This window comes from Oxyura jamaicensis, chromosome 9 (assembly GCF_011077185.1).
Source record: "Oxyura jamaicensis isolate SHBP4307 breed ruddy duck chromosome 9, BPBGC_Ojam_1.0, whole genome shotgun sequence".
Taxonomy (NCBI): domain Eukaryota; kingdom Metazoa; phylum Chordata; class Aves; order Anseriformes; family Anatidae; genus Oxyura; species Oxyura jamaicensis.
The window spans coordinates 5,104,658-5,119,012 of record NC_048901.1 but is presented as its reverse complement, the minus strand read 5'-3'; the positions used below and the strand labels follow the sequence as shown (position 1 = coordinate 5,119,012).

The window sequence follows — 14,355 nt, the reverse complement described above, 5'->3', positions numbered from 1 at the left end:
TGTTACCTCTAATTAAAGAAATCTTGAAAAAAAATGTCAATATTAAGCCAATACATAAAAATAATTCTAATCACCACAAGCCAATGTGTATGCTTAAAAGCAGATTGTAAACACCCAGGGAAATGCTTTCTTTGGTTTGTTCATTTCCAGTATGATTTAAACACAGTGATTTCTTACATTCAGTAAATTTCATCACAATTACAAACTCCCCACATTATCAAGTAGATTTTTCAAATCTAGTAGGTTCCCCATAGCTTACTTCTGTTCTTCCACAGCCTCACCTCTGGGTGTTCACCACCTAAACACACTGATGCTCAAAGTACAGCACAAGCACCGGTAAAAATCACAAGCATCACACTGGGAGACCAGAAAGCGCCATCCTGTAGTGAGAGCAAGAGAAAACTAACTCTAAAGCGTCCCCATCCTGCTTCACCAGACAAACTGATGTATTTGGTATGCTGCCTTCACCAGCAACAGCAAGGATCTCAGACCAAGGCAGCCCAAGCCCTGGTAGCACTGCGATCACCACTACCACATTGAATTTCTTCGTGGAAGCAAAGCGAGGGATATAAAAGCTACTGTGTTTTGGAGACTCAAAATACAGCAGTACAGTTACACAAACAGTACTGTGTCAGAGGCAACATGACCTGCTTGTACTGGTGTAGCATTCAAAAGCTCTAAATTAGGTCAGCATTGTGCTTGCTGTTGTGCAAACGCATAGACGGCCAGAGGAAACACAGCTTGCCTGAGTGACCCACGCATCCCAGAGCGATGCCTGCACTAGCAGCCAAGTCACGTTTGCTTTAGTGAGACGCTGGCTCCCCAGTTCCTATGTCACTTTCAAAGATGGAATGTAAATTACTCTGACGATTTGGAAACAAAGTTTAACCACAGAGCCTGGCCAAAATTTTCATCTCTGAAGGCCTCAAAAAGAGAATTGAAGAAAAATGAGAGTGCAACGTAAAATAAAAGAAAATCATTTAAGGGAAGTAAGCACTGGTTACCCAAGTTTTTCATGCATCTAGAACTGACTGGACTGGCCAAAAAGAAATCACTTTGCAATATATAATATTCAACAAATATAATAATTATATATATATATATTGCGCTGGTGTTGAATGTATTAAGTGACCTAATAGGTTTCTTCCTTCTCTATTTTCTAATATTTAGATCCTATTTTTTATTACCATTTTTGCTTTAAGTAGTTTGCAAGTGATCATGCCAGCATCTTATTTCATTGATCTCAACAGGATACTCTTTAAAAGATGCATTTATTCACTTGGGAACACGCTAGCGTGATTAGCCTTGACATTTCAACAGTCTGATCATAAACACAGAGTGTTCTATGTGCTTTTAAGGCAAAAAGATCTCTGAACTGCCAAGGCAAAGCATTTGAGATGTGAATTTTGCAGGAAACCCATGGATATTTTGTTAAAACTCAGTCTTGACCATTGCAAGCATGAGTGCCAAAAACACACAAAGTCAAAAGACTGATGTATTGTTAATGGCATTTCTAATTTTAGCCAAAGGGTGGTAGTTGTATGTTGTTTTTTATTTTATTTCCCTCCTTTTGCCTTACAATATTTTTCACGGTATCTGCCTCTTCCCCACCATAATCCCCACCCCAAAGTCCACGTGTCCAAAACCACATCCTATAGTCCTGGAAGCAGGAGTCCTTCTGGATGCATCCGGGGACCCATCTGGGGGATATCAGAAGCAGTGGAGCTGCCTTCCGATGGGAAGAGGCTAAAGGGAAAACTCCACTGCTGTTGGCAGGATGGGAATCATCATGCTGCATTAGCAATGTGATTGAAACCTGAGTTCTTTTAAAACAAACAAAAAATAAATAAGATTTCCCCCCTCCAAAAACCATCACCATCACCCCCCAAAAAAGAAAAACCACTAGGCTGTGCCAAAGGGAATGACTTGCAACCTTCTCCCACTGTGATCCAAAATCCTCAACTCTCATACATTTCTCTGAAAGGCTGACTCAGTCCTGCTCAACTACTTCTAAAACACTGCAGCTGAGTAGTTCTGCAAGATATTGACGAATAAGCACATTGAACTGTATATTTATAAATTAAAGCGCCACTAATTTGAGCCCTCAGGCAGCAGAGACCAGAAAAATAGAATCAAAATCACATCCTTTCTTCTCCTTTATATTTATAAATTTCTTCTTGGGCCTGCATGTGTTTGTAGTTGAATAATTTACCCATACGAATTCCTCCTTTACCCCAGGAAAAAAAAAAAAAAAAAATGCAATTACAGGGTTATCTACGACAAGAATGCGCACAACATTTTCTTTCTGTATCCTATACATGATGCAAGAAGGACAGGCTGAAAAAAGAGACACTCTAAATTTTCCATAAACCACATTAGGAATAACTGTAAAGATCTGTTGAGTGGTCTTAAATGCTTCTGAATCTGTCCCACATTCCTTTATCCCATCTCCCCATAGGACCATGCAGCTGAAGTACAAGCTCAAACCATTTCAGAAGAGCTGAGTGCAAATAAAGACTTTTTTTTTTTTTTTTTTTTTTTGGCAGAGGTCCTCTTTCTCCCATGATTTCCCAGTGAATGCTTTTCACTGTTTGTCCCTGAGAAGAGACTTTTGAAGCTAAGAGATTGAAGAGATTGGACTTCAGAGCTCTCAAATCTTGCTAGTTGCTTAAAAGTCATCATTGCTTCCCTCACCTTTGCCCCCCTCTGTCGTCTTCTCCAAAACCCTTCTCTTCCCTTCCTTGTGCCACAGTGAAACAAAGAAAACAATATGCAAGCACAGCACTAAAGAAAATATTTTTACAGTTTTTCTTCCAGCTACTCAGGACTTTTTGCTCATGGGACTTCTATTTGCTGAAGCTGTGATAAGCTTTTTACAAAAGCTAACACACTTACTATGAGTTTGATATGTGAATATTCACCCCCATCATAGTAGCCAGTCAGACACACTTTTCTGTTAAACCATATTTTTCTTTTTGAAAGTTTTCAATCAAAACAATTTAAACCTGGGATTTGGCCTAGAAAAGCCTTTTCAGGCAGGATGTATTCATGTTTCAGAATTCTTCCCCACTTGCCCCTGCTTTTTCAGCATTATTCATGGACTAAAAGAGTCCAAACTAATTTCCCCCGTGGCCTTTTGGGGTTAACCAGGACTGCTGCACGCCCTGCTCGGGGCAGGGGCCAGGAGGCAGCGGAGGTGCTGGAGGGGCAGCAGATGCAGCTGCAGCCAGCCCAGGCCAGGAGCCAGCACGGCAGGACCTGCTGCCCCACGCTGTGCCACGCAGCGGGGCGCGGGTCCCCACGCGGCCCAACATGCGAGTCTCGCCTCTGTTAACCCAGGAGGCCTGCCTTCAACACGCAGCCCAGAAAGGTGGGTCTGACCTGCCGGTCCCTGTCAGCCAAGTCAGGCTGCTGGCCCTTCGCTTGCCACGCAGCAAACCTGAAAGCTCAGCGGGCTGCCCAGAGCACCAACGCTGAGCACCACCTCCCTCCCTGCCGCCAGCCGGCGAGGAGGCTCTGGGCACACACTGTGCGCCCCAGGCTGCTCTTAAACCAGGTTTAGAACCAAAAGATGACATTAAACACTTCTCACTGCCAGTCTGAAGCAGGCTCCAAACTGTTGCCAAAGCTCGCCCAGTTCATTCAGGTCTAAAAATAAGCCCGATGCAAGAATCAGAAGGTGGCCAGAGAAGATGCTACCCACTTCTGTCCTTACGCACCATTTGTTAAAAGAACCATAACTGTGCTTCTCTGAAGCTCAGGAAGAGCCCTAGATCTTTATCTACAGAAAACTTCACTTCTGGAATTAGCCTGCAGATTGATTCAGTGAAAATATGCCAGAGACACCAAGGGCCTACGCTCTGACTTAATGGTTTTAACGAGTTTTTTCAACTGGACCAGTAAAGCACTGCAGGTTTGTGATTTTAACTCACAATATCTGAAGTTTAAACTTCATGTTAAAGAGCATCACTTTTTTTTTTTTTTTTTTTTTTTCTTTAAGGGTCATTCTAGACCTTAGGGACTTAAGTTTTGGAATTGTCTCTGATGAACACACAACACCGAAGAACTTTTCCCTTCCTGATGCATCTGATGTGCAGAACAGAGCCGGGTGCCTCTGGAAGAGGCAGGGGAGGAGGTTGCCCTGTCTCCACATGACATCCAGGCTCAGACACAAGGGAGAGACTCACAGTGTCCTTGGGCACAAAGGCACGGCAGGAGGAATCGCAGGGAGCATTTTAACGCTTTATTACACTCAGTGCTGAAGTACTTGTGATAATTATAGTATTTGTGATTCTTGCAACGTGGAGTTTGTTTCAACATTTCTTCCCCCAAAAGCCTTTCCTGTCCCCACAATTTAAGTACACAAATAGCATTCACAGTGTAAAGTCTGTTTTCAGTTGCTTGTAGCTTTCAAAAAATTCCCCTTAGGGGCTGAAATGTTCTAAATTTGATCTCAGCCCAGAGGTGGTTTTCCCCACCCCCCTCCAACCAACCAGCTCAGAAACATGCATTTGGTTACCCTTCAACAGTGGGAAATGAGAAAATAGATGGTTAGGAGGTTTAAGACTCTTCCTTTCGTGGGTGTTCAGAGATCCCCTTGGGGAATCGAAGGAAAGAGGAAGCACGGAGCTGGCAGGGTAGAAAAAGGAAAACATGGAGGGACTGAGAGAATAGCCCATTGGTCCAGTTGTAATCAGTTAAATATTAATTAAATAGCTTCCCAGGCAATGCAATCTGCAAGATCAGTCCTTACAGCCAACCCCATTAGGAAATCTCAAGAAAGGAAAAGAATTTTCTGGGTTTACCCAGACTTGGGCTGCAAAGAGCCAGCTCTTGTTCAGAACGCTTGATCTGGAAGCGGTGGAAGAGATCTTTGTGTATATGACCATAAAAATTTGGTACCTCTGATCTCTGTCATACTGTTACCAAAACAGAAGTGTGACTAAGAAAGCTTGAATGCTACATCAGTATGGATATCCAGCCCTCTCAGGCTCAAGTCTCTTAAGGTTATTTCTTTTCACAGGTCGTCTTTTATTTCATGCCCATCATAGGTGGTTATTTTAAGGGGCTGTAGAGAGGTGCTGAATGCTGATAAGGAAAATCCTGTATTCCTTAATCCACTGCTAAAGCACTCTGCCAGCCTCCAAGGGTACCAGACAGATGGAGTGCACTAGGAAGCTACCCACAGGCTGGCTACTTCAGCCCCGGCTCATCTTTAATCCAGAAAGGTTTTGTTCTGGTATTTTAATCATTGATTGACTGGGAACTTTCTTCCATGCTGGGTTAGGTAAAATATCCATATGTCAGAGGTACTGGGGAATTTGTGTGGCTGTAGATCATAGCAGTGGTGTGAGACAAGATGCGTCTCAAGGGAACCAAGGAAGCCATAAGGAATGTAAAAAGTCACAGGGTTAAAGCCACATTAAGACAGCTGTTATGTTAATGAGAGTTCTGCTTTTCTTCTAGCTGTGGGTCATTGATTTAGAAAAACATGAACAAGGTCTTTTTCATTTTATCGTATCTTCCTACTGAGGCTAACATAGCCTAAAACGTCCTATCCTAGATCCTGTTCGTTTTGGTAACAGTACGTCTGTAGGAAGTTATCTATATTATGTTAGTGCATGAAGGATTCCCAGGGCTTGATTTGGTCTTACCTGGCCCAAGTCTATATACGAAGCTGTTTTGCAAGCATTTTACTTAGTAAACAAGTTAAGAAGAGAGTCATGCACCACTGAGTTTGCCCTCCAGACAAATTCATCCATAAATCTGATTTTCTCTCACAGTCATAACAAACACTTGCAAGAAATTTGGTCTGAAGTCTTCTGCAAAAATATTTATCAGGTAAAAGTGACAGAGTCAGGATCTTTTGAGACGGATAGTGGGTAAATACCGGGAGGCTGCAATAGGCATCCTTGTCTTAAAAGGTCAGAGGGATATTTTGGATCAGCCCATTTCAGTTTCCAGAGTCTGAATGCCTCGGGCTGAGCTTCAAAGGGTCAAAGCACAAAAAGAGTTTCACCAAAGCAGCCCAACCCACCTGGATCCTTGGTTAGATCACAAGCTACCACTCATTTTGCTTGTCACCCAACCACACCTTTGCTTACAAACATGTGCACCTCAGATTGATTTAAGCTGGGCACGCTTTTTCAAATGACTCTCGCTTGTTAATTACTGAAAGAGCACCAGAGCAGCGGAGGATTCCGCCTGTGGTATTAAACATCTCACAGGACACGCTTCTGTGTTGTGAAACAGAGCAAGTCTTAGTGTGAACCTGAACTCCTGGCTGCAGTTTATTCCAGAATTATTTAGCTACTATTTGAGCATTTTGGACATCTGAAAACCCAGCTTCGTGCCTTTTTTTTTTTTTTTTTTTTTTTAATCTAAATAAACTCCATGATTTACTCCTCCAGCACTCTAGCTTGTTTTAGACAATCCAGGTCTACATGAAGTTGTGAAGACCTAACAGTTATTAGGGGGTTTATTTTGTTTTGAATTAAACTGATAGTGAGGATAAAAGAGATATTACAAGGTTTAAATCAACTTCAAAAGCTAACCTAAACATAAACTATAGATACTGCACTAGTTATTCTGCTCACTCACGCGGCTCTATAAACACATTGTCCTTTTTAAAATGTTTTTCTCTCCTCCGTTAATGCCTGAAAGACCCAAACAACAACAGATGAAATCAGTTAAATAACTATAAACTGGCACAACAGCTGAACTGATTATATGCAGAGTGCTGTCAAATGCATAAAATAAACAAACTGGGATAATAGACCTTCTTCTCTAAAGACGCAGTATTGTATTTATGGTAGGTATGGAACAATTACTGGGGAAAACACACACAAAAAAAGTTTTTCAAAGCAGTTGTTTTAAAAAGTTGGAAAATCACTGTCCATGTACAGATGTAGAAACCCCTAAGGTTGTAAACAACATGGCTTCAGGTTTTCCTTCTAATTTAGAACAGGATCGTGTGAGAATATAAAAGGACTGCCATGCTAATAGAAACGGAAATTCCCCTTGCTAGGCAGCTTTTAAATACATACCTGAACTCGAGCCTCCGTGAGTTTGGCTCTTTGTGCGAGTTCTTCCCGAGTATAAATGTCAGGGTAGTGTGTCCTCTCAAAAGCTCTTTCCAGCTCTTCCAGTTGCTCTGCTGTGAAGGTTGTCCTGCTGCGACGCTGCTTTCTTTTTAAAGGTAAGTCTGGTTCAGAATCGATGTCAGAGCCTTCATCAGACTGGGGTGCTGATGCTCAAAAGAAATTAAAAAAAAAAAAATTATCTTTAGTTGAGGGGAAAAAAAAAAATCAAAAGATTTTATGAAATCTTCTTATACGGAAAAGCTGTTTTTTCTTCCCATGACTCAGAACTGAGTGGCAAACTTCAAAACAGCAAAAAGTGAGAAACAAATCAGAGTTATATGTTCCACTGTGCAAATGTGCTCAAACAAAAAGAATTATCAAAAGTTCAGCTATGAGTTTAGCACATTTTTCTAGAAATTTTTCTGAATGAATGGATGAATTATTCAATTTGTTTTAACTCCTCCAATGGTTTCCAAGTGCTTAAAACCACGAGCAGTTCTGCTTAGATCCAAATGATACAGCCTCCTTCTTTTCCCTCAGCTGCTGAACAAACGCAAATCTCTGTCGCACCGGTGTGCGTGTTGTAACTTAAACAGTCTGATACTGTGGATGCATGCGCGTGTGACTTCCCCTATAGATCCATCACTGAAACCTTACTGCTGAAATGGTTATGGCAGTGATTACAACATCACAACACTTCAAAAAGGTGTTGAATATAATATTCTAATATATAACATTTAGGATAAATTGTTTCTTCAATTATATTTACTTTATGTCTTGTGTAGTTTTTATCCTATACTCTGAATGGTACTTCCATGTTTAATGGATATTTAAATGTTCCTTCTCTTGCAACTTACTTGCCTGTCTTAGGACCACCTAACAACCTCAGAACAGTCCACAAAAAAGACATGGTGTACAGAGAATTCCTGGAAAAATAGCTCGGAGCAATAATTTGTTCTGACTCAACTTGATACCAGCGTATCACGTATGTGACAACCAGAACTGAAATACAGAACAGGCTGCATCGCTTCCTCCACCTAACATTTCATGATTTGTCCTCCTAGCCTAGGGAGGCTTTCCAGAATAGACCATGGCTCCAGGTGGATGCAGGTGCGTGCTGATGGCTCACGGGACATGCCTGCAGACCAGCCGCTCAGTGTTGGACCACAGGTCCCTCTCACTGCGCCCCAAATAGGTGCTTAAGGAAAGTCATAAAGAAACAGACCGTGTGCAGCATGTCCATCCCCTGGGATACGCTTCAGGTTCCCAGGATCTCTGTCCCAGCCCATGCTGTGAGCTGGAGGACAACTCTCCAGCCTTACAGGAGAAGTTGTGGAGTGATCTCAGTGCCCACGAGAGCTTCAAGCTGTGCTCCCTGGTAATCGAATGCACTCCAGCTACAGCCCGGCTGGGCTGAACCCATAGCTACAGCTGTGAAGGCAGCAAAGCCTCTTATGGTACCCAACCACATTCTCTTTCCCCAGCAAGCCGTAATGAACCAAAGAAACAGATTTTCAAAGCCAGTATTCACTTGCATCTGCTGCTGTCCCAGGCAAAAAGCGTTCCCCTTCTTCCCCAAGATTTCAAGGGAAACCACCTAAAGAGGGCAGACACTCCCCAGCGATGCTGAAACTGCTTGTTCTGTTGAAATGCAAGCATTGCTTCTACTGCTTCAATAATTCCAAATAAATTATTGATATAGACATTGATTTAAAATAATCTTCTTAACATGATTTATTTGAAAGTAGCTGAGAACACAAAGCCAGAACAGAAATCAGTCTTCCTCAAGCTGCAGCTAACCCCCCCCCACCTTGTTCAGTACTAGCTATCTTACATTTCCAATTTCTCTCAAGCTGTTTGAACTAATAAATACACCTAATCTGTTTATTTAGTCCTACAGCATGAGAAAGACAAAGTTCTTTCATAAGCAGCCCAGCTGAAGAGTTTATGAATTTCTGCATTTAAAAAAAAAAAAAAAAAAAAAAAAAAAAGTAATTACTCTAGCCAAGAGGCTCTTATGTGAAAGATATCTTCATTGTCCAGACACCATAAATATTTTGGACCCAACATACACAGGACATCAGGAGGAACTCCCACAGAGCTCAACATAAATGCACTGTGAGAACATCCAGCTCTCAGACTCTTTTGCTTGTGCTGAAGTTTTGCCCCAAGTAAGACTGGATTTAGCTGTTCTGGAGAATATTGTCCCTGACGACAAAGGGGAATCAGCTCAAGCATCCTGTCCCAAGTAGTTCAAGTTCATGCCCTATAAAACAAGCAATTCTAGGGTATCCCAAGGTAAACACAACACAAGAAGTTGGTGACAAATCCCAAATCTCAGTTGGAGCCCCAGCCCAAGTGAATCAGTGGCACCTGCTTTCCTCCAACTGCCAAGCTACATGATAGCTTCATGCTGCTGTTCAAAAATACAATTAAAAATAATAAAAAAATCATGGGGCTTTTTTATTTTTTAAATCATTTCCCCACGTTAGGCTCAGATACCTATGGCACCCCCACACAGCTACATCACTCTCTTCTGCCCTTACCGCCTGGGTCAGGCAAGGGCTCCTCCGGGTTTTGTTCTGCTCCTGCTCATTTTTTGAAAAGCAGACTCGAGGCAAGCTGGAGCAGCAGGGCACTGTACTTCTGAAAGTTCTGCACTGAGCAGATCGCCTGAAGGCAGGCACAGCCCTGACGCTGGAGCAAAGATGCAAAGACGTGGTGCCGAGCACCCCGACCCAGAGCAGCGCTCACCCCGCAGGGGGTTTTATGGGGGACAGGGAAGCACCACAGCTGGCAGCGTGGGCCCCACGCAGCCACCCCAGTCCAGGGTGAGATGCTGCTCAGCTGCAGCAGGGTGCATGGGGGGACTTTGTCAGGCACCTACATACGTGCCTGTAAAGAGCCAGCTTAAACTGTGCAGCTTAGAGTGGATATTTAGTGCCATGTTTCTGACCTGAATGCCCTTGATGACTGGGTGGGGGTGTCAGGAAGCCTATAATAATCTTTCTAAAAATGTTTTATGAAGACATAGTAAAATCTTGTGATGTATTCCTGCAGCAAAGAGAACAAAACACTGACTTGGTTTCATTTTAACTTTACATTTCATTAAGGAGTATATGAAACGGACAAAGATAAACCAGTCAGAAAGCACTGAGTAAAGTATCCAAGAGCCAGACAATGTGTCTTACACAGATGCTAACATTTAGAGATAAAGTAATAAAAACTAAAGTAGGGAGAAAATGCATATCAAATTAAATGGATTTCATATCCCTCTGATTTCATCAGATTTCCCTTTACCAGACCTGGCTACCACAAGCAGCTTTATTGAAAACACTGAGTTCCTTTGTCTTGTCTGATCCACGTTATTAAAAATCAGACAAAATGTAATCTCAAATGATAGTTACGTGTCTGTGTGACAGACTACACTATTTTTATTTGCTATGAAGTGTTTTTAACAAGGATTAGTTCCACGTTTTTATCCTTATCTTTTCTTACTATTATTAAACTTCTATAGAAGTGAGAAGCCTACCAGAGTATTGGCTGAGCACACAAATCAGACGCACCTCAGCCTGTAAAACAGCAGTATTTATTTTATACCTGTTCTGTAGCCAAAGTCTACATCTCTTTTGCTAAGCAGCATCTATCTCTCTAATAGATGCACCGACTTCCATGGTGCAACGAGACATCGTTCAGCATAAGAAAAGGTGGTCAGATTTTAGCTGGGTTATTTCCTTCTCCACCACCTCCACAGACCCACATCACACATATCACTAGCCTTTACCGTTTGTCCTAATGATCCCAGTACTCCAGCCCTGTGGGCTATAAATGGGAAAGGAGACTCACCGTGCGCGGGGCTCACAGTTTCCCTCCTCACCACACCGAGCAAAATGGGAGCGGCAGCCAAAAGCACCGCCAGTAGCTGAGCCATGAAGTTTAATTAAAGAAGGAATTACAGCATTAAAGAGCAATTATTTGTCCCTCGGCCCCTCGCGACCTGTCTGGTGGCCTGAGGAGAGGCTGCATCCCGGTTAGCGCTACAACATGAAGCCCCTGCTCAGCTTCACAGGCATTTGGTCACGTGGAATTCTGCAATTATCGGTTCTCCAAACACTGTAAATAGACATGTCGGGGCAAAAACTGAACAACAAAATAACGCGCAAGAGGTCATTCCCTGGATTGTTTTTCCTCTCAGCAAGACATTTCATTTGAATAATTAAATAACAGAAACATGACAACCATTTAAAAGCCATACATATGGATGCAGCACACCGCACGCCACAAACCCAACCTTCCTGAGACCTGGGAAGGCACAGCTTCTCTGGAAGCCATTTGGGCACCGTAAAAGCATTTAATAATTTTTTTTCCACAGCCCTTTCTTCCAAAGCAGGGCAGCCACTAGCTAAATTCTGACTAGCCACAGGTCTCTCTAGAACAAGACCGGATAACGAGTCACGAGCGGCAGGGTGGCTGCCGGCCGCTTTGCTGGCCTTCCTGCGTTCGCACAGCGCTCCCTCGCCCCGCCGGCCGCCCTCCCGGCGCCTCGTCCCGTGCCGGTGGCAGGGCTCGTGGGGACCCGTGGCTGCCGTCCGGGTGGGAGGGAGGGGACGCGGGTGACCTCCGTCGTGTCGGCTCGGGTGCAGGCGAGGAGGAACGCGGCGGGGCCGCCGCCCCCACAGGGACCCGCGGCAAATGACAAATGACACTTTCTCTTTGTGATCTTTGGGATTTTTGTTGACTTATTTGGAGGCTTTTGTTGGGTCCTAAGAAATGGCCTGTGGCTGAGGCCCATTCTGCCGATTTCCACGCTCCATCTGTGGTATCCATCAGCAGGGCCCTAGCCCGCATTCAGGGCTCTGACACCTGCCTGGCAGGATGCGGGCGGCACAAAGGAGGCGGCCGGGGGCGGGCGGGGGGCCGGGCAGGGCGGCCGGGGGAAGGGGACGCACAGCAGGGGTTAATCCACACTCCCCAGCCCCAAAACGGCACCTGGAGGCAGCCCTGCGAGACCTCTGCCTGCACCGGGGCCTGGGCACAGCACGAGTGGTGCGGCTGAGGAACTGGAGGGGAAGGGGATGGAGAAGGGGGAAGCCATCGGGAGGTCAGGCCGCAAGGCTCATCCCGGTGCTCGCTGCAGAAGCCCCCGGTGCTCAGACCCTCGCTTGAGCTGGGGCAGGCTTTCGGCAGCGGGCACTAGAGCAGCTGATGGACCAGGATCACGCCTTTTTATCCTCAGAGTAAAGTCCACAAGAAAATAAAACTGCATCTTTACTTTCTACCAGCATCCTCCTTCCCCCCACCCCCCCACCAGCCCTCCCTCCCAGTTTAGGGGCAGGCTTGTATTTGCATACAAAATAAAATTAAGGCTCCGGAGTCGAGCAGAGCGGCCCTCCGCTTTCCGCAAAAAGGCGACGCCAGGCTCCGCTCTGCCTCCTCCCCGCCACGGCAAGGGGCCACCAGGCAGGGCAGAGCGTGCGGCCTGCCAGGCCCACGCTGATCAAACCCGGACAAATAAAGCCTGACACGCAACAACTCCCCGGGTGCCCCGGGTGGAGGCTACAGGGCTGCTGGGAACACGGCCGGTGGTAGGGACGGGTGTTGGAGGTCTGCGGTCACCGACCGGCCACCTGTGAGTTGTTTTGGACCCTCAGCTGCCGAACCCCTTATCCAAGATCAAGCATGGCCCTATGCCTAAAAAAGCACCCCAAAACTGAGGGTTGCAGTGCTCCCCCGGAAGCACTTTTGGCAAGTTTACCAGGATCCCAAGCTGCAATTGTATCCAGTTCACTGGGAGATTCGGCACCCCAAATTTCACCCTAATAGCTCATAACTCTAACTGCTAACAAATTTTGGGTAACTGCTCTGCTTTGACTGAAAAGCAAATTTTAAAAAACAATGAACAAAATAAGAAGACACAAAAGACTTCAGTGTGGTTAAGATAAAATATGCTAATGCTACTACAAGTTCCCAGTTAAAAAAGTGAAAATTTAGGATCAGAAAGTGTGTGAGAAACAATTCTCAGTGTTGCTAGAAGGCAACCGAATACTTGATAAGATGTTAAACTCCAATAAGTAGTAAAATTTCTTTTAACCCTTTTTTCTGGCATTTTGAGTATGATATATTTAAAAACAAGAAATGAAACCCAAAAGCAGCCCTCTGCTCTAGACATGAATTTCACTCATCTAACAAGGATTAAGTCACACTTCAATTCCCCCTTTGAAAACCGCTGCTATTTGCAAAGGGCATGCTTACAAAAACATTGTAAGTGGCTTTTTTAAACTCCACAGGCACTTTACAAAAGTCTTCACTGAGAGAATGAGAGAAATGGGAAGAAAATATGTTGCTGTTTAAGTAAACTGATTAATAAGAGTAATTAATCGGTTAACGGAATTGGCAAAGAGCAACTGCGTCTCCTGTGAGCTGCAAGCTGGAAAGTCAGCAAAGAAAGGCAGAAACAGGCAGAGCAGCAATATAAGTGAGGTTGTGGAGAAGAGTGGATGGTATTTTTATTTTGGTTGGTCTGATTCACATTGAGAAATGTGCTTTGTACAGCGAAGTGAAAAGGAAAACAGTAGCTGCAGTAAAAGGAAATGGCCAACAGTGACTTTTATTTACAATTACCAAGAGACAGGCTATTATTGACCATATGTGCCACAATCGCCCTCCTTATCATGGGTTGGCCATCATGTCCATTGGGAGCTGTTAATGAACTGGGTAATTGAGCTGCTGACATGTGTTACCAAAACAAAACAATAGGAAGAAGAGACAAATGAACATTTTATTTGCCAATCAGAGTAGGTTCCGCTTTTCAGAGAGCTGTGCCTAAGTAAGTGGCTGAATACATAAAACAGTGCATTGAAGGCAAGCAGATGCATGCACAATAATGGTTAACTGACAGCCTATGGCCCATCTGTGCTTAACATTTTGTTAAAGAAATTACTTGACTTGCTAAAGAGACAAATCATACAGCTGCCCCAAGTGCTGCATTATAAGAGATAAATCATTAGCTAAACTGTTTCATGCTTAAAATGACAATGCATATTAACAGTTATGCAGGGACATTTTGTCAGCACAGCTTGATGCAGTTATAACTTACAAAAAATGTGACAGCTCATAGCTATTCAACAATTTCAACTTAGAAGAGAATGACAACACTGTGAAAACAATTTTACCACACGAACAATAGTTAATTTACAGTCTCTTTTAAAAAATACATTTTTTTAATTTCTTTTTTTTCTTTTTTTTCTTTCTTTTTTTTTTTTTTTTTTTTTTT

The 14,355-nt window shown here is 43.7% G+C and overlaps 1 protein-coding gene across 4 annotated transcripts in view; it reads right to left on the bottom strand.

Annotated features, from left to right (window-relative positions):
* The window catches only part of PAX3 (paired box 3), a 78,297-nt gene that overhangs the window by 20,214 nt on the left and 43,728 nt on the right, over positions 1 to 14,355 (bottom strand). For 2 of the 4 annotated variants that reach the window (XM_035335106.1, XM_035335107.1), the window contains exon 5: positions 7,047 to 7,252. In XM_035335106.1, the coding sequence (XP_035190997.1) occupies positions 7,047 to 7,252 (206 nt within the window). The remainder of the gene's footprint in view (positions 1 to 7,046; positions 7,253 to 14,355) is intronic. The other 2 variants (XM_035335108.1, XM_035335109.1) reach the window with 1 other exon arrangement.